The sequence below is a fragment of the Teleopsis dalmanni genome, chromosome 2 (genome assembly GCF_002237135.1).
Source record: "Teleopsis dalmanni isolate 2A chromosome 2, ASM223713v2, whole genome shotgun sequence".
Lineage (NCBI taxonomy): Eukaryota > Metazoa > Arthropoda > Insecta > Diptera > Diopsidae > Teleopsis > Teleopsis dalmanni.
In genome coordinates, this window is record NC_051847.1 from 174497389 (window position 1) to 174524229 (window position 26841).

The window sequence follows — 26841 nt, forward strand, 5'->3', positions numbered from 1 at the left end:
ATAAAAATAAATAATTAACATAAATTGAAAATTAAATTGAAATTTATGAAAATTTTGAATTTATTTACATATAAATTTTGACATATGATTGCAATATTTGTTGGTATTTCCAATGAAGGTTCACAATAGTTCGCTTATTGCGTTGGTAACACTTATTTTGGCTGGCCAAAGTGCTTGGCTATACCGTGCCATAACGGCCGAGGTAGAGGAAATAGTGAAACTTTTTCTGGAAGAACTGTCAACATCTTTCAAAATATCTTCCACCTATATTCGCCATAATTGTCTTAAAAGTATGATGTGCATAAAAAAGTACAATTCTTCCACCCCATTTACTTTTAATGTTTGTTTTGTATTTATTTCATATTATTTTCTTTTTTTGAGACCAAAATACATTTAATTTCTATAAGACTTCCTTTTATTAACCTATAAATCAGAAATGGTCTTGTTGCTTCTCTTAGAAATCAATTTTATGTAAACAAGAATATTTTGAGACTTTGCAAACTACATGAACTATGAACATAAACAAGAGTATCTAAACTATTGCTGGACATTCTATAAAATTCTCATAAATGTCACAAATAAATTTGCACAGTAAGAAAAATGTAGTACATATTCATTCACAACACTAAGCTTTGCACACTGGAAATGTGATCACGTATTCCAAATGACATCGAATTTGTTGCTGTAAAAATTACTGAAATGACTTTTGCGAAGAAAGCAATTTTTTATTTACTAAATTTGCTAGTGGAACTAACAGAGGACACAAGCATAAACTAAATTTTTGTACCAAACTTGCCAGTACATCAAATAAATGATTTCAATTCTCGCAACAAACTTCCAAGAGTGCCAAGTTACTCACAGCAATAAATCCATAAGTTTGTTTGACAAAGAAGACACTTCTGCAACACATGTTCTCTTGCAGCGATGCACATTTATATCGTGTGCAAGCACCGCATTTGATGGACTCAAATATGTGAAAAAATAAAAATATTTTCTAAAATATATTATTTGCATGCTTCCTTAAATGTCACATTTAGGGACAAATATTTGCTTAGAAAGCAGTGCACAATGTGTTATGCCAAAAGGAATACAAAGGATGCAAGCGAATCAACAGCAAGAAAGAATGCATTTTCTTTGAAAAATGTTCTCCGTAAAAAATAACATCCATAATGATAAAACCATTTTATATTGCCATTTCTTAGGTTAGAATTATTAATATTCAAGACAAAGAAGTTTTTATATATTTAACCGTACTATAGTGTCGGGACCTTACCTTACCTTCCGTCTATTTTAACCCTACGTATAGAGCTTAGCTGTAAGTTGACAAGGCACAGATAAGCGCTCTAAATGTGCTACTTTACAGCACTGTTTTCTGCGGTGAATTGTTATTGTGGCACGAGGTATGACGCGAAGTTGTGTTATGTGAAGTTAGGTATGTGAAGTTATCGATAACAGCAACGAACAATAATGACTAGCATCAAATAAACTACCATATAAGCAATTTAAAATTCCTGCAAATTTATTTTAATTTTTACCTAAACATTCTTACCAGAACAAAATGTATATAAAAATCAAACACAAATCAATTCATTTTCAATGTCAATTTATTGACGAAACATTACTCAATTTTTTTTTGATTCGAACATTAACTTTCTGCGTAATTGTTAACACCTGTTTTTTAAATCTTATAGCCAACGAAATGAAGCTTTCCAATGCATTCACCTACAAAGAACCAGGTGCCAATCTCAACTGCGACAAGGGTGTTTAGCCAGATATCACGGATAGTTAGATGTCTGAATCTAAAAAAGACTGCCGACTTTCCCAAGTTCAGTAGAGCCTTACCAATTTCAGGAATTTCAGCAGGCTTAGGTGGAATTAGCTCAACCTCAGCATATTTCTTAAAAGTTTCAAATCTCGGCTTGCCTTCAGTTGCCCACATTTTGGTCAACACGACCTTGTAGTGGTCCACATACTTTGAATAGTTCTTCAAATAGTTAGCCATTTCCGCTTAAATTAGAAGTGACAATAATTCCAGCGGCAACAAAGAATACTGCTTTAACAAAATATACGTCCTTACTATCGTATGGTTAAACTTAAACTGGAAGATATATATTTTTTCTTACACAAGTCAGACTAATTTTTTTGGCGGCTCACACACGGCAAACTTGATTGATTTAAATGTTTTTTTTGTTCGATGTACGATTGCACAAAGCTTTGCGTTTACATATAAAATTTAATCGTTGACCACATAACGTATTTGTTAATCATACTTGAATTTCAAAGGTATATATGTACTTTCAAAAGTCATGGAAAAGAGAGCACACATGAAAATAGTGTTATATGCAAAATTTCATATGAATAATATAATGTTAAATCTATGAAATGTGTAATATTTTAAAATATATTAAGTCCTTCTAAATATGTTTAACCTGAGCGTAATATGAAATGCTACGAGTTGCTTTCACACTATATCATCCATATATATTAATGGAGAATATAGTGTATAAACATGGCATAACGCATGAACTTAATAAAGTCTATAAGCCAACAAACGGGATACATAAGCCAGTTGTATTATAAAGCACCCATGTAAAATATCTAACAACATCCAAATATATATCTTAATCTATATGTTTATATAGATATAGTTTAATAATTAAATTTGTATATTGATCAACATATTATACTTAAATAAACAAGTTATAAATAATTGGTACTGTCTGGGTGAAAGTTATAATTAAAATTTGAATTTGTCGCATGGTTTAAAGAAATGTATACAAAATGTATAACCCTTAGAATATGCCTTACATACAATTCATTTCAATTTTTTTACAAAAGACAATAAAAGAATACGGAAAATGGGTATTTAGTAATACTTGAAACAACTATATGGTCAGCTAAAAATTCAACTAAAATTTTTGACCATTAAAATATGGTCAAACTGGAAAAAACTTATTTATTAATATAATAGTTTCTATTATTAAAATAGTTTGTGTATTCATAACTGACTTTATCATATTTAATATAAAAACTTAAAATATATTTTTTATATAAATATTGTTTTTAAACAATATTTAAAGGTGGAAATTAAGATGGTACAGAGGATTATTACAAAGTAGAGGTGGGAATCAGTTGAAACTCACCTATATAAGGTGAAAATGTCTTATTACCTCAATTAAACAAACTTACAATGTAAGCCGACGTTATTGTAACTGAAATATGTAGTGTCAAATGAAAACAGATAGATACCATCATAAGTAGTAGAACAATATTTGAAGTACGTATCAAAGACGTATTGATACATAAAAAATATTTAACATGTAGGTACATACAGATTACAATTCTGTCAACACAGTTCTCAATGCTTTTCATTTTTCATATCTGAATATTATTGGCTGCTGTTAACATTAATGGTCATACAATATTAAATATTGTATGCTAATGATGTTATGTTATTAAAATATACATATTAATAAACGTATGACATAACATAAACATAAAAACCTAGTTATAATCCCTTTTTAAAAAAAATTGGAAACTCACAGAATACATCTCAAATAGTATGTTGTGATATATTGCAGATAATTGTAGGAAGAAATTTTATAAAATACAATGTATTAAACAAAATTTAAAAAACATCCCGGAAGCCTGTGACCTAAAGATACCACAGAAAAATAACCTCTTAATGGATTAAAACTATTAAACAATAGGGTATCCACCATTTTTATTGCTTTATATTTTCTTTACAATTAAGAGCTGTATATACTTTGACCAGAAATCGATTTCGAATGAAAGTGGGAATAATAGTGGGAACATTTTTAAAGACATTACTGGCACTTATAGCTCAAAATTTATGAACAAACAATGGATGCATTCAAACACAACTGATTATGGATATATGGCAGTATCCAAAACAGCTGTTTGATTAGCCCAATAATTCACTTGATTAAAATCATATGTAATTTATTTACACAATAATCACAAAGACAACTACAACAGATAATATTTAAACAACATTAAAAAACTAAAAGTTTAAAATAATAACATATTATTTTGTCAACAGGTGCTTTTATTTTACACTACCCGCGTGTGTCCTGCTTCAAAAATTAGTGTTCTGAATATCAGCTGCGCACAATAAATCTGTCTAACTCTCTCTAACACATATGTATGAAATCTAGAAATACAATCTAATGATTTTATTTTTTTTAAATAATCATATCAGAGTTGCAATTTAATAAAACCCTTTTTTAATTTACTTTAAAGATATTACTCATATAGTGAGCAGTGTGGGTAACGTATTTACATTAAAGTAACTTTTATGTTCATTACGAATTTCTTCACATTTTATTTCTTTTTTAATATCAGCAATATATGCTGATATATTTCTTCTCTTAATTTTCATTTTTGTACATAAATTTTCTTAGATAAAAAAAGCGTTTTCCATTTTAAGACAATAAGCTACATTTAACCTCTGCTTGTTTGCAGTAGTACATTACACATTTGACTCCACTTTTAATCCTTTAGTCAGTGTACCAGGCAACCAAGCGTTCATTCGCCCTGTTGTTTTAACTTTGTATCTTTTATGAGGGCATGGATAACAGAAACTCAGCTTTTATTGTTCTTTGTCACTTTTGTATGTTTGCTGTCAAATGAATGTTGTATCCTTATTGTAACTAACACAACAGGAGCTTAAAGAGGAAAAAATCTTTTGAAATTTTTATTTTCTGTGGCACCATCAAAACCGCAACATTGATTTTGACAGGTTTTTTCTTCAGTCATTGTGCTGGAGTTTGCCACATTTTACACATCCGCAAGACGCGCTGCCACAATTTCTCCAACTTCACCGCACTTTTCCAGGTTTTAAAACTTTTGTTTGAGTCACGTTCACATTTTCATAAAGAGTTTATGTTTCTAATGCGTTTTTATTTGCATCAACGCTGAATTGAAAGAAAACGTGCTGAATTTACTTAAAAATGTTTGAAATCCAATCTTCTGTGAACTCAATTCTCTGAGAGTTTAATGGATTTGCTAATATGTAAAATATGACAAATGATATCATTCGAAAGAAAGACTTTTAAATCACTTTAAAATAAGTTTTTAATAAATCACAAAAATGTTGGATATAAGTTTTATATTTACTATTACAAAAAAAACACTTAAATTGGCTCTTTATAAATACAAATATAGCTGAAGAGATGAGTACTCACACTGTCACGGAGAACATAATTTGTAGTACCATACCATAAGGACTACTGAGAGCAGCATATGTTACCATCGTTGCAGTTCAGCAACAAATATGAGAGGAAGTTTTATGAACTTGACAAGGACCACCAATTGATATTTTTAAAAAAAAATGGATCTTCTATCAAGTGTGTGATGTTTAAAATAATACTGAAATCAAGTTCTACCAGTTCACCTAAAATTATTAAGAGTGACAATAGAACAGAACTAGTTCTAAACCAATTTCATTCATTTACCAACTTAATCTGTGCTAATTTAAAAACGTCTTTATGCAAGGGTTCATGAGATTATATATAGCCAAAGGAATTTTTAATTAAGAATATAAGGTGTAATTTATTAGTAGTTCGAAACGAAATTGAATTCTTTCCCGACAGAGGGCTTAATTGTATTTTTTCACAGCCACCTTTTTACTTAAACCGCATAATCATTACTTATTTCGACAGCTGATACTAGCAGGACAGTCTGCGAAGAAATTTGATTGGTTCTGCACCATAATTTTGGATTGGAACTCTTGTAAATAGAAAAAAAGTAAAAATACTGTTATGTCGAGTATAGAGGGTTGACAAAATTCAAGTTCCAAACTTAGTTGATAAAATTTTGTTCCAGTCATTTTAATATTAAAAGTGAACCACGTTATCAAAAGTCAGTTAAAGCAGATATCTTTATCTACATCATATATCTTTATCATAATGGTATTAATTTATGTAATCCGTCGGATAACAATTGGTGAGTTAACTTAATGATTAAATTTATCGAATTTGAACATTTATGATCATTTCATATGACTACGTATTACCTTAATGCTCAACATAGGTATGGTTTTCTCAACATCTTCCGGAAAGAAATTTGTGATGTCCTATTGACGTTTGCAATTTAATTCATTAATTAAATTAATTTTTGAAAGACATTATGATAGGTGACGAAAAATATGTTCTTAACAATAATATCTATTGTAAGGCATAAAATAATGAACTGGCTTAAAACACTTCGAAAGCTAATAGTTATCAAATAAGGTGATGCTTTTATCGAAAAACAACGATTAATTGTGTATCATCAAATAGACTATTTGAATAAGTTTTAACACATTCTTAGAATTGAACAATAAAAAAGCAGTAATGTTGCTTCAAAAAAATACAAAACCCCATAAAATTTTAGTAATTGCCAAAAGCTTTTACAGCTTAGATGAGACATATTGCCTCATATAATATATTTAAATGGAAAAAGGTAAGGGTTAAGAATGGACAACATATAATTCAATAAAATATTTTTTCTTCATCTTGTCTTCTTTACTTGATGAAACGCGTGTTAATGTCTGAAGCACTTTTACTAAATAATGTCTGTGACCACTTGGATGATCTATTGTAATAAGAGCTCCATTAAATTCTGATTGTAAGTTATACAGTTGATTTTATGGTTATACTTTAAAGTCCCGCTTATCTTCCTGTCAGAAAATATATATTGTATTTGATCTGAGATAGTGAAATTCTGAATTATTGTGCACAGACAATATACTATTGCGTGCTCTCGACTCTTAAGTCTTTGTGTATGTCTTCATTTCTGATGCACTATGGAACATTTAGCATACGTTTCAGTACAATATTCTGATAAGTTTTCAGTTTTATTAAAAAAAAATAAACTAAATTACTTGCAGAATAACTTTTTATAAACTTTGACACCGTCTTTACTGCGCTACAAATACTTAAGCAAATCAAATATATTGACAACACCGTTGGAGGTTATCAAAAATAGTATACCAAAATGTTCAAGGATTACGTTGTTCCAGCAATGCAAATATACCTGAATTGATATATTTTGATTAAACCCTTTATATATTCAAAAGCTTGAATATATCTGTTAACGTTTCTGTTTATTTTCGTTTTATGTTAGATAAATGCGTTCAAGTCATAACTTTGTTCATGTTAACACATGCTCGAGCTGCGTATGATGATCGAACATATGTGAATGGCTCGCTGAAATCGAGCCAAAGGCTCATTGTTTCGGGTAGCTTAAATAGTATTTAAAATAATATTTGAAATATTAAAATTAGTTTACTCTTGCACCGTTAGCTCTAAATAACGTTTTTTCAAATATAATTTTATTTTGCGACTACATATAACTTTTGCTGACAGCATTTGCTTGAGCTAACAAGTGGTTGACCGACATCAATTAAAGAAACTTGTGTCATTACAGCTAATATGAATTTATACAAAACAATCACAAAGTGAATAAGGCCATCCAAGCATTCAAATCTCATAATTGTAGCCGCTCGCCAGTACATCTACACGATCGCAACCGCAAATATGTTTGCGGTAATAAACCAGAGGAGAAAATGTAATTTTCAATTAACAACTGAAAATTACACAACAAAAGTTGTTTAACAATAAAATTATGCAAAGTGCACTTGTAGCTTGTTGAGCACATTTACTGCCGTTGCCGTTGCCGGTCTATGATTGTGTGGTTCACATGTGCGGCTTGCTAGGAAACCACAGAAGTCACCGCAACACTGGAGCACACTCCAAAGTAAGTAGATGCAACAGTGGAGGCACCAACTTATAACTAAAGCCATGAATGCCACAAACATTAAAAAAGACTAAAAACGATAGAAAAAACTAACAAAACTGAAAATGACATGTTGCTGCAACAGAACGGTTCAACAGGATACTACTTTCGAAGCATATCGCTTAGGTTTCTGTGAGTGTACGCACGCTGGTGTAGTTGCAACAACCGCAACTTTACTTTGAAACACTAATTAAAAAACTAAACCAAACCGCACGATTATGGCACAAAATCAGTTGAAATCATATCATTATAATAAGCAGCTATCGCAATAGAGCAAGGAAGCGAGCAGCAGCAATAGTAAAATACACATAGTTAGGCAGTTTTAATCCTGCTTGGCTGCAATGAAGCCGCAATAATGTGACCCTCAACCAAACTAATCCGGATATGAGAAAAATTAACGTTTTTAAAACTTCAACTTACCTGAGCCCTGGTACTTGAGTTGCCATTGTGCCATCCTTAAGCACCCATGACACAACCGGCTGAGGATTGCCGTGCGCTGTGCATGTAACCTGTGTACCAGTATCGTTGCTAAAGAGCAGTCGAGGCGTGGGTTCCTGTATAAAGGTGGGTACACGTAAACCGCTTGTGGCTTTCGCAGCTGGCGGTGGCAGGACAATAGTTAACAGCACTGTAATCTGTAATAGTGGTGGGGCAAAAAGGGCAGCTGCAAGTATACCAAAATATAAACAAAAATGAATAAATATTAAATAAAATAAATATAAATTATTTTTGGTTAAGCAATTTCTTAAAGCGCTTGTATACACGACAATTTCAAGTGCTTTGTAAGCAAAAAAAAAATATATACTGTATGTACTCGCATTTTAAAAAAATTTGCTTTTTATTTGCTTGTAATTTAAAACTTTGTTTTGCAGTTAATAATGCTCAAGAGGACCACTTCATAAATGCGGTTAATTTGAGCTTCGTTTGCCTTAAGCATTTGCCAGCTTAAGTGCCATATTCATATGTAAACCAACAAAAAAGTAGTAATGCTGCAGTATTATTTGCTACTACTTTTTACTTAATTCAAACACTGAAACTGCCAGCAACTGCGAGTAGCAACAAAACTATATCTTGCAGCAACCACATACCGCCGCACATATGCACTGCGTATCCTGCATTATCCTGAAAATTAGTGCTTCTTAAGCATACGCCAATGTGGCAGTGCGGCTTGCGCGGATCTGTTATGCTGTTCGCGTTTAATTCCGAAATTTAGTCTAAATTCCTATTACAAAACAACAATTAAATTCCATCCATTATTTCTCTGTGAAAATAAGTTTTGCGTGTGCACGGATTGTGGTATTTCGAGGATCTTAAATGCGCTTAAATATTTCTTACCTTTTGCCTTGAATACTGACACTGGAGCACTCATTGCTTTGCATGTGTTCTTGTGTGGCTGTTTAATTCACGGAATTTCACTAGTTACTATGGTGGTTTTTATCCGGATTGTATAAGTATATATGGGATGGCTTTAGAAATTTTCAGTTCTCGTTATTCCTGAGCAGTCTAAAAAGAAGCAATAGAAATGATTATAACTACTGGCTTTGACTGCATAATATTAATATATTATATAAATAATCTTAGAAAAACTTGTAATAATTTTCCAATTAAATGATTACTTAATGCATATATTATACTTAAACAAACACATGCCATTATTGTGAGTAATTTTGAGTACAAATAAATAATAAAAAATTGAAAATTGAACCTAGAATGATCTGTGAATGATCCGTGTATGATCCGTTAGACAAGGTGGAGGAAAAATTTCCTCTTCTAATCATTCATCAAATACAAGAACTCTATGGTATAAGCTTTAAACCACAGTCTATTGAGGTTAACTTTGAGTGCAAATATGTTAAATAATGAGAAATTAAAAATCAAACTTAGAATGGTCTGTAAATAGACAACAAACACGTTGGAGGAAAAATTTCCTTAACAATCATTGATCGGAAAGAAAAAACTCTTACACGTCTATTGTATATGCCTTAAAACAGTGTCGCAATTGTAACAGAATTGCATGGGTACCATAATCACAACCAATCAGATGTCCTCAAATGTATCTTACTAATAAGATATTGGAAGGCAATATATATTACATTTCTCACCAGCGGCTACTGAATCAAAAACCAATACGATGTCAACATCGCAATATAGTTCATACAGCTCAGTTTTGAAAGAGACCATAGATCTTCCCAAGAGCTTTTGCGTCGTATGGCCCTAATGTCTTCACAGCACCGTTAGTTATAATTACGTTTAGATATGATAAGGCCATATAAAATAAGAGCCCCAAATAACATCTATTGGCATTCAATGATAATCCGTTGAATCTCTTGACTAACATCATTTTTAATGCTAACCCTGGTTCCCTACTGAACAAAATCTGAACAAACTTATAGTTTTCAACAGTGACGTGGGTCTCAACACGCTCAGAAAATATGTTTATTAACAGAAAGTGAAATATTGTGTCTGTACGGTTCACATCTGCTACTCGGATAGCCGTTTTTAACATTCGATTTAAGAAATCAAGAAGTTATCCTATCTAAAATCACGTTTAGTATCAAATAGCTCAATACTTCACAATTTTAACGGAACTAGAGCTACTTAATGTCATTTAACAAAGCCAAATAAATTTTGTTAGGACACCAAAATCAAACATAGCGATATAAAGAATGCTTCTAGTGGTAGTATCTGAAGTGGCTTTAAAATCGACAAATTAACTGCATGTAGCAATTTATTTTTCTTAGATCAGTGCTCTCCAGAACTTTACCCTCTGTGGATATATAGTTACTGATAAGATCTAATCAGTTGGTTGATGATTTCAAACGTTTGGTAGAAACTTATGTGGGATTTTTAAAGGACTGATTCAGTGATAATTGGTGCAACTTTTAAAATATCTGTTTCACAAAGGATAGTTAAAAACTACCAAAATTTGTAAAAACAACTATTTCCAAAAATTCCAATTAACTTATTTGTAAGTAAACAACTTACATGAATAAAATTTATTAAAGGATTAAATTTTAATTGGTTGCAGAATAATAAATGTAAATATTTAACCTTTACAATATAGCGAGAAAAATAAACTTTTGTTGGAGTAAATACGCAGCTCATTACAACAAAATAATAATTTTTAGATAAAAATATAAATAGGAATAATAAATAAAATGGGTGTGACTTAGTATACATCAAATATCACTGCCTTAACAAACAATTTAACACTCTTACGGAATGGAGCACGGAGCTTGGAAACATGGAAGGATGCTAAAATTGCTTTGATGTCGCGTCAAATGAAGCCAACAAAATACAGTCGACAATTCTAGTAACTACACTGTGAAAAAAATCTGAAAATAAATTGTAGCAACTCATTAAAAATAGAACAACATCATACATATTCGTACATCCATTTATTTATGTACACAACGCTACAAATACAAGTACGTATCACAGCTGGGAATGTTCTCTTACATATAAATCTGTCAGTACGTATTTATATAATAATTGCGATTTTGCAAGTATCTGAAAAAATAGCTAAAGGCAACGTTTTCAACAAAAGCACAAAATAAACAAATCGTTTTAAATCCTCAATTAAATGTAGCCAGTGCATGGGAAAAACAAAATGCTTAAGGTACAGAGCACCTTACAGTCGGTTTTAATGAATATAGGAGTATTGACGTCAGACTAGAAGTTTATGGAAAAAAATAAATATATATTAAACAGTTTTCGTATTGTAAAATAAAACCATATAAATGGAAAACTGAAAAATAGAAACTGACTGATAAAATTAGGAATTTGGAAGATCGCATTTTTAGCAATTCTCCAAACTATGCTTACTATGGCAATATCAGCTTTTTTAACTGTCCGTATAAGATTCTGATATATGCTGTTCGAAAGATTGAAGCCAATCGTTATCTAACTGCTTGGATCTTATCAGTATGGCTTTTGACCAAGTAAGTCTACTATTGACCAGATATTCATAGTGCGTTAAATCCTGATGATACCCAAGAAAAGCAAATTCATCAATAAGCCAATATCGAAATTACTTGATTATGACTGAATGCACTCTTTATACCATTTCATTTGAATTTGATGTACCATCAAACAAGAAAACAGTGTCGTGAACTGACTTCGTTAGAGTTAGGAATTCTCTATTTGAGTTTATCGGTACCAAACGAGGTTTCAGAGAGCGTGACTTTTTATCCTTTGACTTTTTTAAAGTAGCATTATCTGGACTTATTTTACTTTAGTTTTAACATCAAAAATAACGTCAGCCTAGATATTTTATGAAGTATCTGCTTCTTTGGGCCTAGAAAGCAATTCAAGAATGAAGCAAACTCTCTACAAATAAAAATCATACTCCTATTATATCGTTACTGAAATATAATGCAGAAACTAAGATAAAAACTAACAGTAATGAGAAGGGATTAATAAACATTCGAAAGAAAAATTCTTCGGATGATCTATAGTCTTATAACATTGTTAACGAGTTTTGAATTATATAAGACTATGAACTATAACGTGACATAACCAGTTTTATTAATTTGGTCAAATCATGCGAATAGATGAAATTCGTTCGGTTAAAAAGGTTTTTGAATCGGTGCCCACTGATAAAAGCATTGCGAAGAATATCTTCATATTTCCGGGAAGAACTAATATATTTAATCCTTTTATTCCTAGGTGGAACAGAGGGCCGTAGAAGAACTAATATGATTATAAAATATTTAGTGGTACCAACTAGCAAACCGTAGAACAGGATATCTGATAGAGGCTGCACTGTGCAAGTCCAAAGACGATACGTGCCTTTTACATACCTTAAGATAGTTTGTCTCATATTCAAATTCAAATAGATAAAAGAGCACAAACGATAAATAATAATAATGCTATAAATATTATACACAAATGATCGTAACTATAAAGTTCAATCATCTTCTTTATTCTACGTAAAAAATGTCACGTTAATTGCTTGGTTGGATGCAGTGACTGATTAGTACATACCATATCGACAGTCATAATTATAAATTTTTTTGCTTTTTTAATTCCAGTTTCCTTGCAAAAACCTGCTGTAGGTAAACTAGATTCATCCAGTTGAGTTTATGTAATTTAACAAATCTTATATTCTTTTACTGATGAATAAACTGACAAGCTGTCAGGAACGTAGTTCCCAAAATCGGTTCCCTCAGTAAACTAAATCTGGGTAGTTATACAAAAAGTGTGTGATTCTTTTCTTCATTAAAGTTTCCATAACTTCTAGGATAACTATTTAACGATAGGCGCAGATAATCTTAATGGGTTTCTATATAGTACAATTGGCCTAGCATCATGGACCCAGTCTATGCTAATAAGTTTCTAGGAACTTATTTAACTTTTATTAAAATAAAATATAATCAAATAATAATTTTAAGTACATGATTCGTAAACTAAGTTCGGAAACCAAAAAGAACTATTAATTTGAAATTAATTTTTTCACTTAAATCAGAACAACTGATTCTAGCGCTTAAAATTATAGCTCAGTGAACTTTTATTTACAATGTACACAAGTGAGTAGCAGTTCTGGATATTACAGAACAAATGGGTGTCAAGTCGCAGGAGGAGTCCCACTCTAAAACGCATAGACACTCTTATTTACATGTGTGCCGTGAGTGAGTGCTGTGATGATATTTGTTTTGTCACATTAAAGCAGTTGGAAAAATGTAATAAAAAGATAAAAAAAAGTTCATAATAATAAACAAATGACAATAAATTGTGAAAAATATATAAAATTTCTATTTAAAGCCGCAGTTCAACACATTTCAATTGTTTTCCCACAGCAACTCCCAAATGCTGTCTCCAATTACCAGTAAGTAAGGACAAATCGTTATTGCTGCCTTCCGGATTGCTTGCTATAAACACGAGTACAATTTCAGGAGACAAAATAGCAGCGTAACACTTAGTTCAAAGGAACAAAAATAACTGTTTACGTTAATGTTGACAAAATAAAAATAAATTTAATGATAACAAATCCTGAGTTCACCATTTTGGTTGCCATGGCAAATATGTTCAAGTGAAGCTTCAAAATTAGAAAATTGCATTACTCCTTTGAGTACGAGTAATGGAGTATCTTCGCGACTCCTTGCGGTGTGCGTCCCAATACCAAAAACATCTGCAATTGAGTTTCACTCCACCATTTATCAAATATTGAGCTCACTTTGATAAGTTAAAGACGACGTTTTCGATACAATGACAAGAAAAAGATTAAAGTTGGCAAAGCAAATAATTTACAAAAATATTGAGGAAAAATTTTCGATGGCAACGAAAATAAGACAAGATACTGACAGTCTGAGCAAAAAAGGGAGTACCTTTAGGGAAGCATACTTTCTCCAATGCTTTTTACAGAGATTTCATTATTTATTTTAACTCATTCTATTTAAAAAAACTTTTTTTAGTTCAATTTCCGAATGATAACATAAACTATTTACCAAGAAAACACACTTTTAATTGACAAGAAAAGTTAAATTTTAAGTAGAATTATTATTTAAGCTACAAAAAACTTTAAGAAGTTAGTTTTCTTAGGGAACAACGTTATTTTGATGAAAGATACTGTTAAGTTTTGAATGTTGTCTTATTTATTTGCATCGTCAAAAGTTTTGTTTATGTAATTATTTAAGAAATAAAATAAAGTTTGTTGAATTTTATCTTTAATATTAAAATTTAAAAAGACACTAGTTTAAAAATTAAATTATAACATTCACTAAAAGAAAAATCTATTATTTATCCCTAAATTTAACACTGTACTGATACAAATATTACCTTCAGTCACATCTTTATCAAGCTTTTATAATACCAGTATTAATTACTTTAAATTAAATACTTTTAATACTTTTTAATACTTTTTTAATACTTTAAATCAAAAACTAACCTTAAAATATTATATGTAAATAATAGATTAGAAAACTGAAGGGTATTAATCACAAACAGAGCTAAGCACTGGATTTAGGATTAAAGCCAAAATACTGCTCGTTGAGGATTGTTTGATCACTACGGAGATAAAGAGTTTTGTCCTAATATTTTCGTTCTGGGCTAGATCGAAGCGGACCAGCGACTAAAGAAGTTACTTTAACTTCGATCTATACTCCAACAAAGTCGACATTCCATCGCAGATATTATCATATTGTAGATATAGTAGCTAGAGCCATGGTAACCCACTAGATAACACTTCAATAGCCTAAAATTTGTTTCAATGATTAAGGATTGCTAACTGTAATTGAAAAAACCAATCAAAGCAACTTCGTTCAGTTTTGATTCATATTTTTATCAAAGACTAGGTGTAGATCAACTTAAACCGCTATGAAACTGCTGAACATAAAATGAAATGTCCTATCTAGTCTTTTTGCGATCGTCCGCTTATTAATTTCCGTTGTTTTCAGTGTGATCAAGAATCCTGCAATCGGCTGTAAGTTATTTATATTATATATGCTAGTTTATTTGGTATAAGTTTTTATACCATTAATATCTAAAAATATTCCATCAGATATAGCCCTCACAGCATGTCTTAGGTACGACGTTCTGGATCTCAAATTTTTCACAACTTTTCAGAATATTTTGGACTATATCTATCATTGTTAATTTGTCTACACACGTGTTTGCTGGTAAGTCTAACGGTCTATGTTAGAAGGCTTGAAAGGTATTTGACTCGAGATCCGCGACGAACCACTGCGAAATAGGAAGGCAAGCTGAGAGACTGGGTCTACACTACAATAAATCCGCTGACGAAAAATCAACTGTCATATGAATTTAAAGCATTGGGTGGTACTAGTAACAGGCAACCGCAATTCATTAAACGGGATAGCCGTTATCGGACACTTCAATAACTCGTTTATTTCTTTGATAATATAATATATAGCCTAGACTCATTCCAGCCAAAAGAAATCTGCGGCATGTGTACCATGACAAAGAAAGCTAAATCATTGTTAATGCCTCTATTTCGAACGATGAGAATATAATTGAAACAATATAATATTTAATTCGAATAAATAAAATATCATATAATTAAGTAAAAACTAATATTGGCAGTTATGCAATCTTTTCATATAAGTATACCAGAAACACTCGTAAGAAACATTCATACAAAAATCCTGTAGTTATATAAAGTTCAGTCAACCAAAATATAAGTGAAAGACCCACTCCTGTATAAACACTATACATAATATTATTTTCAATTATAAAGTTACACTAATAATGTTAATATTACTGCATAAATACTTAATGAAATAAATTACAAGAATTAATCAGTTAAGTTTACTCAGATTCATGAGGTAGTTTCAATTTAATATCATTTGACTTAATCGCATTTCATTCATGTCCTTAAGCGAAGTATATTGTGTGTATGAAGTAAAATTATAATTAATGCAAGCACAATTATTACTGAGCAGCATTATTACTAGTTGCAATGATTCACGCACTTAAATGCAATTTTAAAATCCCATCAAAATAATAACTTCACTTCAGAAATGATTTCCGGCCACAAGCTCATTTTATTGCATTTGCTCACCCACGCACCGGCTTCCACTTAAATCTGCCTAAAGCCTCAGTTGCCAGTAACTCTGCAACACTGCAACACTGGACCCACTGCGAGTACTACTCAAGTGTTTACTTACCACTAAAAGCTTAAGCAGGTAAAATCGGTGTGGTGCATTATGCTTAAGCATATATCTATAAGTGTTTGTATCCAGCAAGTGCATCCTGTGCAAATGCGCACAAACAAAGATTGAAAAAAAAATAGACACATAAAAAAGGACCAAGCTAGGATAAAGAAATACATTTTTCACTGCCATAATGCACGTTGCAAATATGAACTCATTCAGGCGCACAAATCCGCATTTATTCACAGGAGTGTACTCACATGTGAACGCCGGGCTTGTGGGTGTTGCACTGTGTGCTGGCCGAGTTTGCCTTTTGTCCCATTTTTTTGACTTGCAGCTTTGGTAGTGCCTAACCGCCAACTTTTCTATGAGTTATAAATGCAAAATGTGTAATAATTTCCTTTTGAGTTGAGTTGTTGAATCGTTTTAATGGTCGTCACCTCTTTCGTTAACACTTTGCCTCTGTTAAAATTTTTCAAAGTTTCATAATTTTTCAGTGCTGTTGGCTCTGCTGACTGTTGCTCCTGCTTGCTGTTCCATATTGCGAAGTGCCATGCGAAAGTGCATTAGACGTATGGAAAATGTGTTGATTGTTTGAAGGTTCAACATTTCTAACAAATGTAATAATGTTTACATTTGTTAGAGATACATTGTGATACAGTTTTTAATGTAAGAAAAGCATTTCATAATAATTATATAGGTATATATAGCTGAACCAATCTATGGTATAAATTTTGTATTAAAAATATTAGGAATCATTAAATAAGGAATAAAAAAATGATCCATCAATAAAAATTTGCTTTCCTGGACTGTGCTTCATCCTTAAACTTGAACAAAGCAATATCCATATAATTTGGCAATATCACCATAACGGTACCTGATTTAACCATCTATACATTTTTCTAGGTTAGCTGAGGCATGGTCTTCAAATTCTTTAGCGAATCTGTTTTATTGCCATAGCTTTATACGTCCTCCTTAGAGTGAAGAATTTAGCTTTTGGAACATAAAAAGTCACCCATTTAATTTGATATTATGTATTTAAATTAATATTATACATTGTAGGCAATCGTCTAGCAAGATTACGATATTCTACTATAGTCTGTTAAATAATGAATAATTTCTTTTATCAACCTTGTAAATTGCTTACAAAACTTTTATCAAAATCGGGTGGTAATGGGACACACTTCGATGCTAAAGCTGCCTGGGATATATTTGTAGTCCATCCTATCATATAGTCCCCATATCACCTTGCACTATTGGGTAAGGTAACATATACTTCATATTATCTTTCACCTCAAACTACTTGCGATCATTTCAGGATATTTTATTATATCTCAGATTTCGATGGAACACTTTAAAAATGGCTGTAATATTGTTTCATAGTTTTATTTTTCTATCAAGTTTAATGTAATCAGATGTGACATATAGTATAATAAATGAAAAATATATATTCAAAGCCATTAATTTCCAATTTGAATCTTAAGTCTTGTTTAGAAACGTAAGGTATTTGAGTCTCTTTATTTCTTTTATTCTATGTTTACCGGAGAGGAGTTGTTAATTTGAACATTCACAATTAAACTGGCACAAATCCTTTCTCTGCATTTCTTCAAAGGTTGTTTTAGTAAGTTTAAGACGTACATTCTGGGTATTGATACTTTCCACATATTTTACAGTACCTTAACTAAAGACAACTTAATGAAGTGAAATAAGTTTACTCCAAATCATGTGTTATAAACTAGTTGGACTATTTCAAGAACCGAATTTATCTATAAATTACTCTCATTTATAAACATTGACTATACATATATTATTAGACATTGACCTATTTTTATATATCGGCCAATGAGCCCTGCCAAAAGTTGAACTCATTAAAAATAATAAAAAAATTTTATTGTTCCAATTTACCACTCACAAAAATCTCTCCATTGAAAACAATAGTTTATATTAAGAGTTTAGTTTCTTTTATCCAAACGAACGTTAAAAATCAATTTAATTAACAAACATTATTAGAATACATTAATTTATATATATATATATATACATAAACTAAAAACTTTGTTTTTATATAAACCATAAATATATATAATATATACATACTTATATATACATACTTAAGCCTAATTCTTCCATAAGATATACATATAAAAAATGTTCACATAAATCCCAACCGTTATATTCTACCTTCCTACTTCCTTTTGAAAAACTTCAAACCTAAAAGGAACAAGAAGTTGAAACAAATTTATGGACACCTTTGCAACATAAAAATTTCCTAATTTTGTCACCCACTTGAACGACACTTCTTAATGCTTTAAACAAAAGTGCCATTTGCACTCAAATGAATGCAAACCCTCCAAAGGCATTATGCAAGAAGCATGAGTATCGAGTTTCCAAGTACAAATATAAATATATATATATATGTGTTGTAAGGAACCAAGAATTGCACACTCATAATATATACACGCAACTAAACTAAGTCAACAAATATTAGCTGCGCACCTCAAGTCAAAGAGCATCCGTCATTGCAGTTCACCCTCATCAGCATCGTCCTCGGTATCCTTGAATAAAAGAATGAAAAATCCTTTTTGTACATGGGCAAGCGAAATAATTGCAACCACTGAAACAATAGCACCATGGCCACCAATGCTGTGACTTTGTTGCCAGTGATTATGTTTATGTTGCTGTTGGTGATGATGTTGCTGCTGTTCCCAAGTGCTATTGCTATTGCTGTTGTTGTTACTGTTGCTGCTGCTGTTGCTTGAATAGCAAACAAATAAAAAAGTAAAGCATTTTAGAAGGTACCTAATAATATTTACAATGTCTGCGCCCTATTAATGTCGAACACTTTCAGCGCTTGTAGCTTCTATCAAAAGGCTTTATAAACACTGGCTATTGTTTGAGTAGCTATAGAACTGCCAACCGGAAGCTAAAGCGCTCCCATGAGGACTCTACAACTGTTTAGGCACCTTTTGTTTTATCGGTAAAAAAAAAATAAATAAAACATTAAAAATATAAAAAGTAATAAAAAAGTATAAAAAAAGTTTATAAAAAATATATAAAAATATAGGAAAATATTTTCAAAAAAATATGTAATATGATGCTTACAAAGAAAATATATATTAATGTTGCATAAAAATGAAAAAAATTTCCTCTAAAATACTGAGAAATTGCATTGTTTCTCTCCAACTTTCTTAGAAATGAAAAGAATGAAATTTAATATCCTTATTTGTCTGCTATTCTCCGTTATGGAGTTCAAAATTAAATATGACAATATATTTTTGGTTATTAGTTTTTATTCTAGATGTAGTCAACAATTTTTCATATTTTGAAAATGTTTCTTCAATGTTATTTGAATAAACATGGACCCCATACTTCAAGGCATATGTTGAAAAGATTCGGAAATATAATATAATATTCTTTAAGTTTAGTTATTATTATATATCAACTTTTTCCTAAAAATATCATATGCAAGTATCTGATATTAGTAAAATGATTAATATCTGAAACTAATGTATTTTGTATCTTTTGCTTGTGCATCTTAATAATACATTTTTATCAACAATTAATGCAATCCACTAAACTCTCCAAACTTTTATACACAACCCAGTTTTTCAGGTCTTGATCTCTATAAAATATACGTTGAGCAGATTATCAAAATTGTATAGAGAATATTATATAAAAATTGGTAGATATTAGAAGATATTATCTTCGAAAGCGAACTGCAACAATTTTAATTGATTTTATTCCCACAGAAAGCTTATTGATTGAAAGGTTATAGTGAAGTGTACTTAATTTTCATAAGAAATACGGATATACCATAGTGAGTTCAGTACACAAAATGCTTAATGTATTTAATTTCTTGTAAAAATAAAGTATGTATCTATAAATGATATATATATTTAGCCAGTACTTATAGAGTATGTTTACAAGTCCAAAAAGGCACTTATATCCCTTCAGTTAAATATGTTTCTGTTACGAGTAATAACAATGTATACTCTATGCACTTTCATTTCAATTTAAAATTAATTTTTTTAAATAACAATATTTTTTATTCACTTAACAATACAACAACAAGAACTAAGTATCATTTATTTTTTTTAATTATTTTTTAGAACGGCAGCTGATTCCCAATAACTTTTCAATTTAAGTCCGCATTAGATGATGTATATGGTACCTTTACTATCTCATAGGTAACAAACCCTGTTGACTTTAAACCTGCCTTTACAATATTAATGAACTTCTTTTTAGATGACAAAAACTATCATCACTGACGAAATTATCAAAAAAGTTTAAAAAGTCGAATAAGTTAAATGATAGTCGCATAAAAATCAAAAACCCTTTCTGTGACTTTGGAGCAAAATCGTTTATTATAATAAGTTTAAATAAAGCGAAAAACCAAAACTTCTGCAAGAAGGTCATGTCTGTGGTACCAAGTGTGAGAAAATCATTGCTACTGGAAAAGCAAATTTAAACCTAAGCTGTTAATTGACTGGTTCAAAAAGAATCGCACTGTAAATACTGCATACTACTGCCATTGACCGACGATAAATCAAATGTGATTGACAGACGCTTGTCAATGAGATATCACAAAGTTAATATTGTCTTTAATGTTTCCTTTCATACTTAACAGAAATTTAAAAAAAAATTAAAATCACCTTTTCATCCATTTGTGATATATTTTGTTGGCCTTTATCACGTAAAATAAGTGTTAGTTTGCCATATACCCTGATTCTCAACATTTGTGGAGTACCTGTAACAACTTTAGTGAATTTATAATTTTTCACAAATTATTATTATGGTGCCATGTCATCAATATTTCACGAATTTGATAGTTGGGGTTTTTAAAGAATACTGAAGTACAAAAAGCAACAATGTAAATGCAAAAACTATGTATGCATTTGCATATGTATGTTTGCATGTATGCATACAAAATTGAATTATCGCTTTATTTTAAATAAATATTATTTTTCTGTTTGTACTATGATATCCAATTGAAAAATTTTAATAAAAATAATGTTTTAAGTTTTTTCTGTAATATATGGGCAAACTATAGGAGTATTTATGTTGATTCTTAAAAAAATAAATTTATTTAACTTCATTGCATTGGTTCTATTACTTGGATTACCTATAAAAATAGTAATATATATCAAACACTTCAAGAATATATGGATATTTTGCAATAAAAGTTTAGATTAAGAGCATAAAACAAGCAGATCTGAATTAACAATGGATTACATTCTCTATATCGTTTCGTTATACTCTATTTATCGCCAGATATCTACAGTGCATACGAGGGAAAGTTGATGGAAATTTGATGTATTTTTTTAACACATATTTTTTAAAGCAATTAATATCACATTAACATAAGCAAATATCAATTTTTTTATTGATATTTATTATTTTGAAATTTAAATAAAAAAGTCGAAAAATAATATAACTTGGTTATCTTTGCTAACCTTAAAAAAAAAATATTTACTGTATGTAAAAGCATAAATAATTGGACTTTAGCATTTTTACATGCAGAAATTATTTTATATATTTTTATTTCAATTTTTTTCGAAACAATATTTTCCAATATTTTCCAATAATATTTATATTTAAAAAAAGTATCTCACATATGGCATTGTTAGGGCCACATTTTATGATAGCAAAAAACTGCAAATCTATTATTTTTATAGTTTTGAGAACAAAATGTTAAAGGTGAGTTATTTTATTTAATAATTTTAACTAAATGCTTTTAAATGACAAAGTTTTTATTTATGTTCATGTTGCATAAATGTAGTAATTAATATAGGTTTTTTTTTGATGTAGGTAATGGATATAGATTTTTTAACATCAATTTACATCGTACTTATATAAAAGCCATTTAATTGGAGTTTCCATAGAAGTGATGAAATCAGAATATTTTTACAATAGATTTTAAAAAATGGCAACTTTTCTCTTAATATGTTTTATGTATATAAATGTTTTAAATATATATATATAACTAATTAGTAATACATATTACAAGTATATTTTTAATATTTCAAAAGCTTCACAAAAATAGGTTCTAGGCGAGACTCGCATTCCAATAACATCATCATAGTTTTGGGACACTGATTCTTTTTATATTATTGTAAGAGTTTAATTTATTTTATCAAAAAATAACATAAAATAGATAGAAATCTACATGTGATATAGGTATATGAATTCATATATTCTAACGATATACTTTGAATTTATATGGAAGTCTCCACATAAACTGCATGTAATACTTATGAACAAATAGAATAAATTCTTTCCATGGCTTAAAGTAATGAATTCCAAATAAATTTTGGGCAATGTATTTATATAACATATTTATAAAATATTTGATATTTTAGAAAAATATGAAAACATCTTCTTTAGCAGAATATAATGAATAGTATATCGAAAATAATTACAACAGCTAGATAAGAGTTATAAGAGAACACTGTTAGCCAATACAGAAAGTAACTCTAACACCTACACCTACTTTAATCGCACAGCGAGAAAATGAGAGAAATTAGCACAACAGGTTATAGAATTTAAAATGAACTCAAGTGGTGGTCTTTCAAAGGAAAGACCGTCTACTCGATGGGTGGATGAACTACAATTATACCTCAAAAAAACGGTTAGTAAAGCAACAAGCACTGTCGGATTTAGCAGATTACTGCACTGCAAGAAATAATATTCATTTGTAATACAGCCACAGGTATATGTCAAAAGCAGGGCTTCGAACCGGAATTTTTTCCCTTCCGGTTTCCGTTCCGGTTCAAAACAAAAAATATGTATCGGTTCGGCTCCGGTTTTTCTATAACAAAAAATTCGGACTTTTTCGGTTTTCGGTTCGGTTTCGGTTCCGGATCCGGTTCGAAGTCTTGGTCAAAACATTTGATTGAAAGGATAAGACGATATATTTTTAAAACCATTTTCAAAGAAATTCGTAGTTAATATTTGTTTAACAATCATTTTCGATTTTGTTATGTATTACTAAGACAAACTGCAGCACAAAATAATAATTAATTGTCAATAATTTATTATTAATATAATATATAATTAAAATATTAATCTAAATATAATTTTAACAGTCATAAGAGTTCATAATTTTAGGAATTATTAAGTTTTAATGAATAAACATTATACGTAGTTTGAAATAATAAAAAAAATTTTTAAAAATTAATTAGCGTATATTGTAGACTATCTTTTAATTACTTCAATCACAAGATGGCCCCATACCACAAAGAATATGTCACCTCTACCTACTTAATATATCTAATATACCTACCATATGAATTAATTACAAAGATTTGTCAATTGATAATGTTATTAAAAGTCTAAATACATCTTAAGTTAATCAAACTTTATTAAAGTCATTAGTTAGTTTATATGGTAGTATTTTATAAAATAGATAAAACTGCTTTTGTTTCTAGAAATTTTAACTAACTTTTCTTATTGGCAAATTTTACAAAATAAATAAGCAACATATTTACACACATGCTTCCCTTACTACAATATACATACTACATACTTTCCTATTTTGTAAAAAGTTATTTTATTTGAAGTTTTTGCAATTTTGACTGCCAAGGACCAAAAATCAATCTCTAAATGAGCCACATACCTATCTTTAAGTTACAAACTGTAATCAAAAGTTTGTACAAAATTATTATTTTGGTAGACTTGCTCGTCTACTAATGTAACTCAACATAATGTGAAGTCAATAATTTGAAAGCAGACTAAAGGACTCTACATTGCAACAAAGTCATAAAGGTTCAACTGAGGTAGTAAAATAATCAAAAAAAAAATACTATTTACTGTTGCTGTTTATCTGGACATAGTAAAAGCGTAAGGATTACATGCTTCCTTGTTGAACTGAAACAAATGCATTTAGTTGATGTGAATGACTGTTTTACTCCCAATTATCCTTAAACTAAAATGCAGATGGAAAAGTTTCTATCAAAATAGATTAAATATCTGACTCATGAAAAATATAGAAAAATATTTCTCAATTTCTATTGTTTACACAATTATAAAAGTAAAAATTAAAGACAACGAACAAATCTACAATTTAATTCATCTAGCAATATTTTAAAAATATATTTTATTATTTTTATAAGTATTATTTCTATTTATTTTTAAATTTTTATTTAAAAAAAACAAATCCTTATCTTTAAGAAAGTATATTTTATATTTAAGAAAATATTTTTTATCTTTACAAAACTATTTTTTATTTTTATAAAAATATTTTTTATTTTTAAAAAAACAATTTTTTATCTTTTATATTTAAAAAAGTGGATTTTATATTTAAAAATATATATATTATTTTTATAAAAATATTTTTTATATTTAAAAAAATATTATTTACTTTTATAAAAATATTTTTATTTTTATAAAAATTTTTTTTATTGTTATAAAAATATTATTTATTTTTATAAAAATATTATTTATTTTTATAAAAATATTATTTATTTTTATAAAAATATTATTTATTTTTATAAAAATATTATTTATTTTTATAAAAGTATTATTTATTTTTATAAAAATATTAAAAATATAAAAATATTTTATATTTTTATTAAAAAATTTTTATTTTAAAAAAATATTTTTTATTGTTATTAAAATATTATTTATTTTCATAAAAATATTTTTTATTTTTATAAAAATATTTCTTGTTTTTATAAAAATATATTTTGTTTTTAAATTACCCTAATTTTTTAAATTTCATATGATATATGTTTTTTTGCTGCTTTCAAAATGAACAATATTTAACACTCAACAGTTGAAAAAAAAAGAGATTCAAAATAAAATATGAAAAATTTTAAAAATCACAAATCATTTTTGAAAATTACCTCGTTATCTATGGCCACAGACAGTGCATGAAAATGGCAACGATATGCCATAAAATTGTGAATCTATTATATTTGGCAGTCCGCCAAAACAATTTATGCCGTAGAGACAATAAAAAATCGCTGAATACAAAGCTCGAGCTCAACTGGCATATGAGCAAAATCGCTGTAGAAACATACTGGACTGCACATATATTTAACTACGAATTATTTATATTGAGTTGTCAAAGGTTGTGCGATTTAGGAAAAAAAATGTATTTTAGATAACTACGAAGTGCTCGTTGCACGAATTGCGCCTAAAAACACACTAACACTTGCATTTTTAAAATATGCAAATTCAGTCAAAAAAATGTACAAATTTATTTTCAAATTAAATTAATGTGGCATACTTTCAGCCGCACAACAATAGAGAATATTCTCATATAATTTATATGCTTTGAAGGGAAATAAGTAACTTTTTGCCAAAAGCGAAATTTATAAAAATTACACTCTGCACTGCATAAATTTTTTATGAAAATGTGTAAATGTGTTTGTTACTTTTGTGCGGTTGCCATTTTTGGCGCTTTCAGTTTCTGTTATTTTCCAGACACTTTTTTTCTTGTAATTTTTTTTATTTTCTAAATGCCGCAATTTTATCGTTGCTTGATAATCGCTAAACACATTTTTCACTTTGAATTCAATTTTGATGGTTTTTTTTTATATTTTTGACTTTTTTACACGTTTTTCACTCAATAAATTTTCATACTCAAGTCCATTAAAATTTCCATTTTTACCTTTTTCACACGATTTACATTTTTTTTGGTTGTTGCTGTTGTTGTTGTTGCTGCGAGGTTGGGCAATGGTACGCAAACAAAGAACCAGAAATAAAAAACTTCAACAAGAAAATAATGAAATGGAAAAGCGCCTAAAATGATGCTATGGTTTTTTACGGTTCGACCGTCTTTTTTGCTTTCTTTTGTAAATGAAATTTCACACCTTTTACAGTTGAAATGTAGCCACTTTATTTTTGGTTTATTTATGCAAGCTTTCACTTTGCATGGCTATTATTTTATTAACTTGTTTGGTCTTCGCATTATTTTCCTTTCACACTTTTTAATTTAAATTCAAAAACAATTTATGTTAAAATGTTTTAAGACTTTTAAGCTTAGTTATGTATACGAATGAATACTATAGTTGAGGTTTGCAAACCTTTTATTCAATTTAGTCAAAATTTTGTTACTTGTATTGCTTATGTGACATAATAAAATTCAAGCGAAAATCTGTCAGGTATGCGTAAGTTGATGGCAAACATCCGTTTTATCCGTGAAATATGTGTTTTCGTCACATTTTTATATTTACATGCCAAGCCGTAAAAAAGGTCAGTACTATCATTAAAACACCAGCACGAAAAACCAAACACAACCGAAAAATATCAAAGTCTACTGCGCTCAAATGTCGAACGACAAATAAATGTGTAACATAGTTTTAGGCAGAAAATACCGAAAGCACATATAGATGCACATAAGCAACAAACATGTGTTTATGTGTGTTCGTTTATTTGTGTGTTTGTAGCTCAGTGTATTGAATATGTGCCCATTTATCCCTTTTTCACA

General features: G+C 29.5%; 1 protein-coding gene across 1 annotated transcript in view; it reads right to left on the bottom strand.

Annotated features, from left to right (window-relative positions):
- The window catches only part of LOC119676208 (Down syndrome cell adhesion molecule-like protein Dscam2), a 38040-nt gene extending 12462 nt beyond the window's left edge, over positions 1–25578 (bottom strand). The window contains exons 1-3 of the mRNA XM_038087443.1: positions 25253–25578; positions 9136–9303; positions 8221–8464 (exon numbers count right to left, since the gene is read on the bottom strand). Of these exons, the coding sequence (XP_037943371.1) occupies positions 8221–8464; positions 9136–9169 (278 nt within the window). The 5' untranslated portion in view covers positions 9170–9303; positions 25253–25578. The remainder of the gene's footprint in view (positions 1–8220; positions 8465–9135; positions 9304–25252) is intronic.
- Between the last annotated feature and the right edge of the window lie 1263 nt (positions 25579–26841).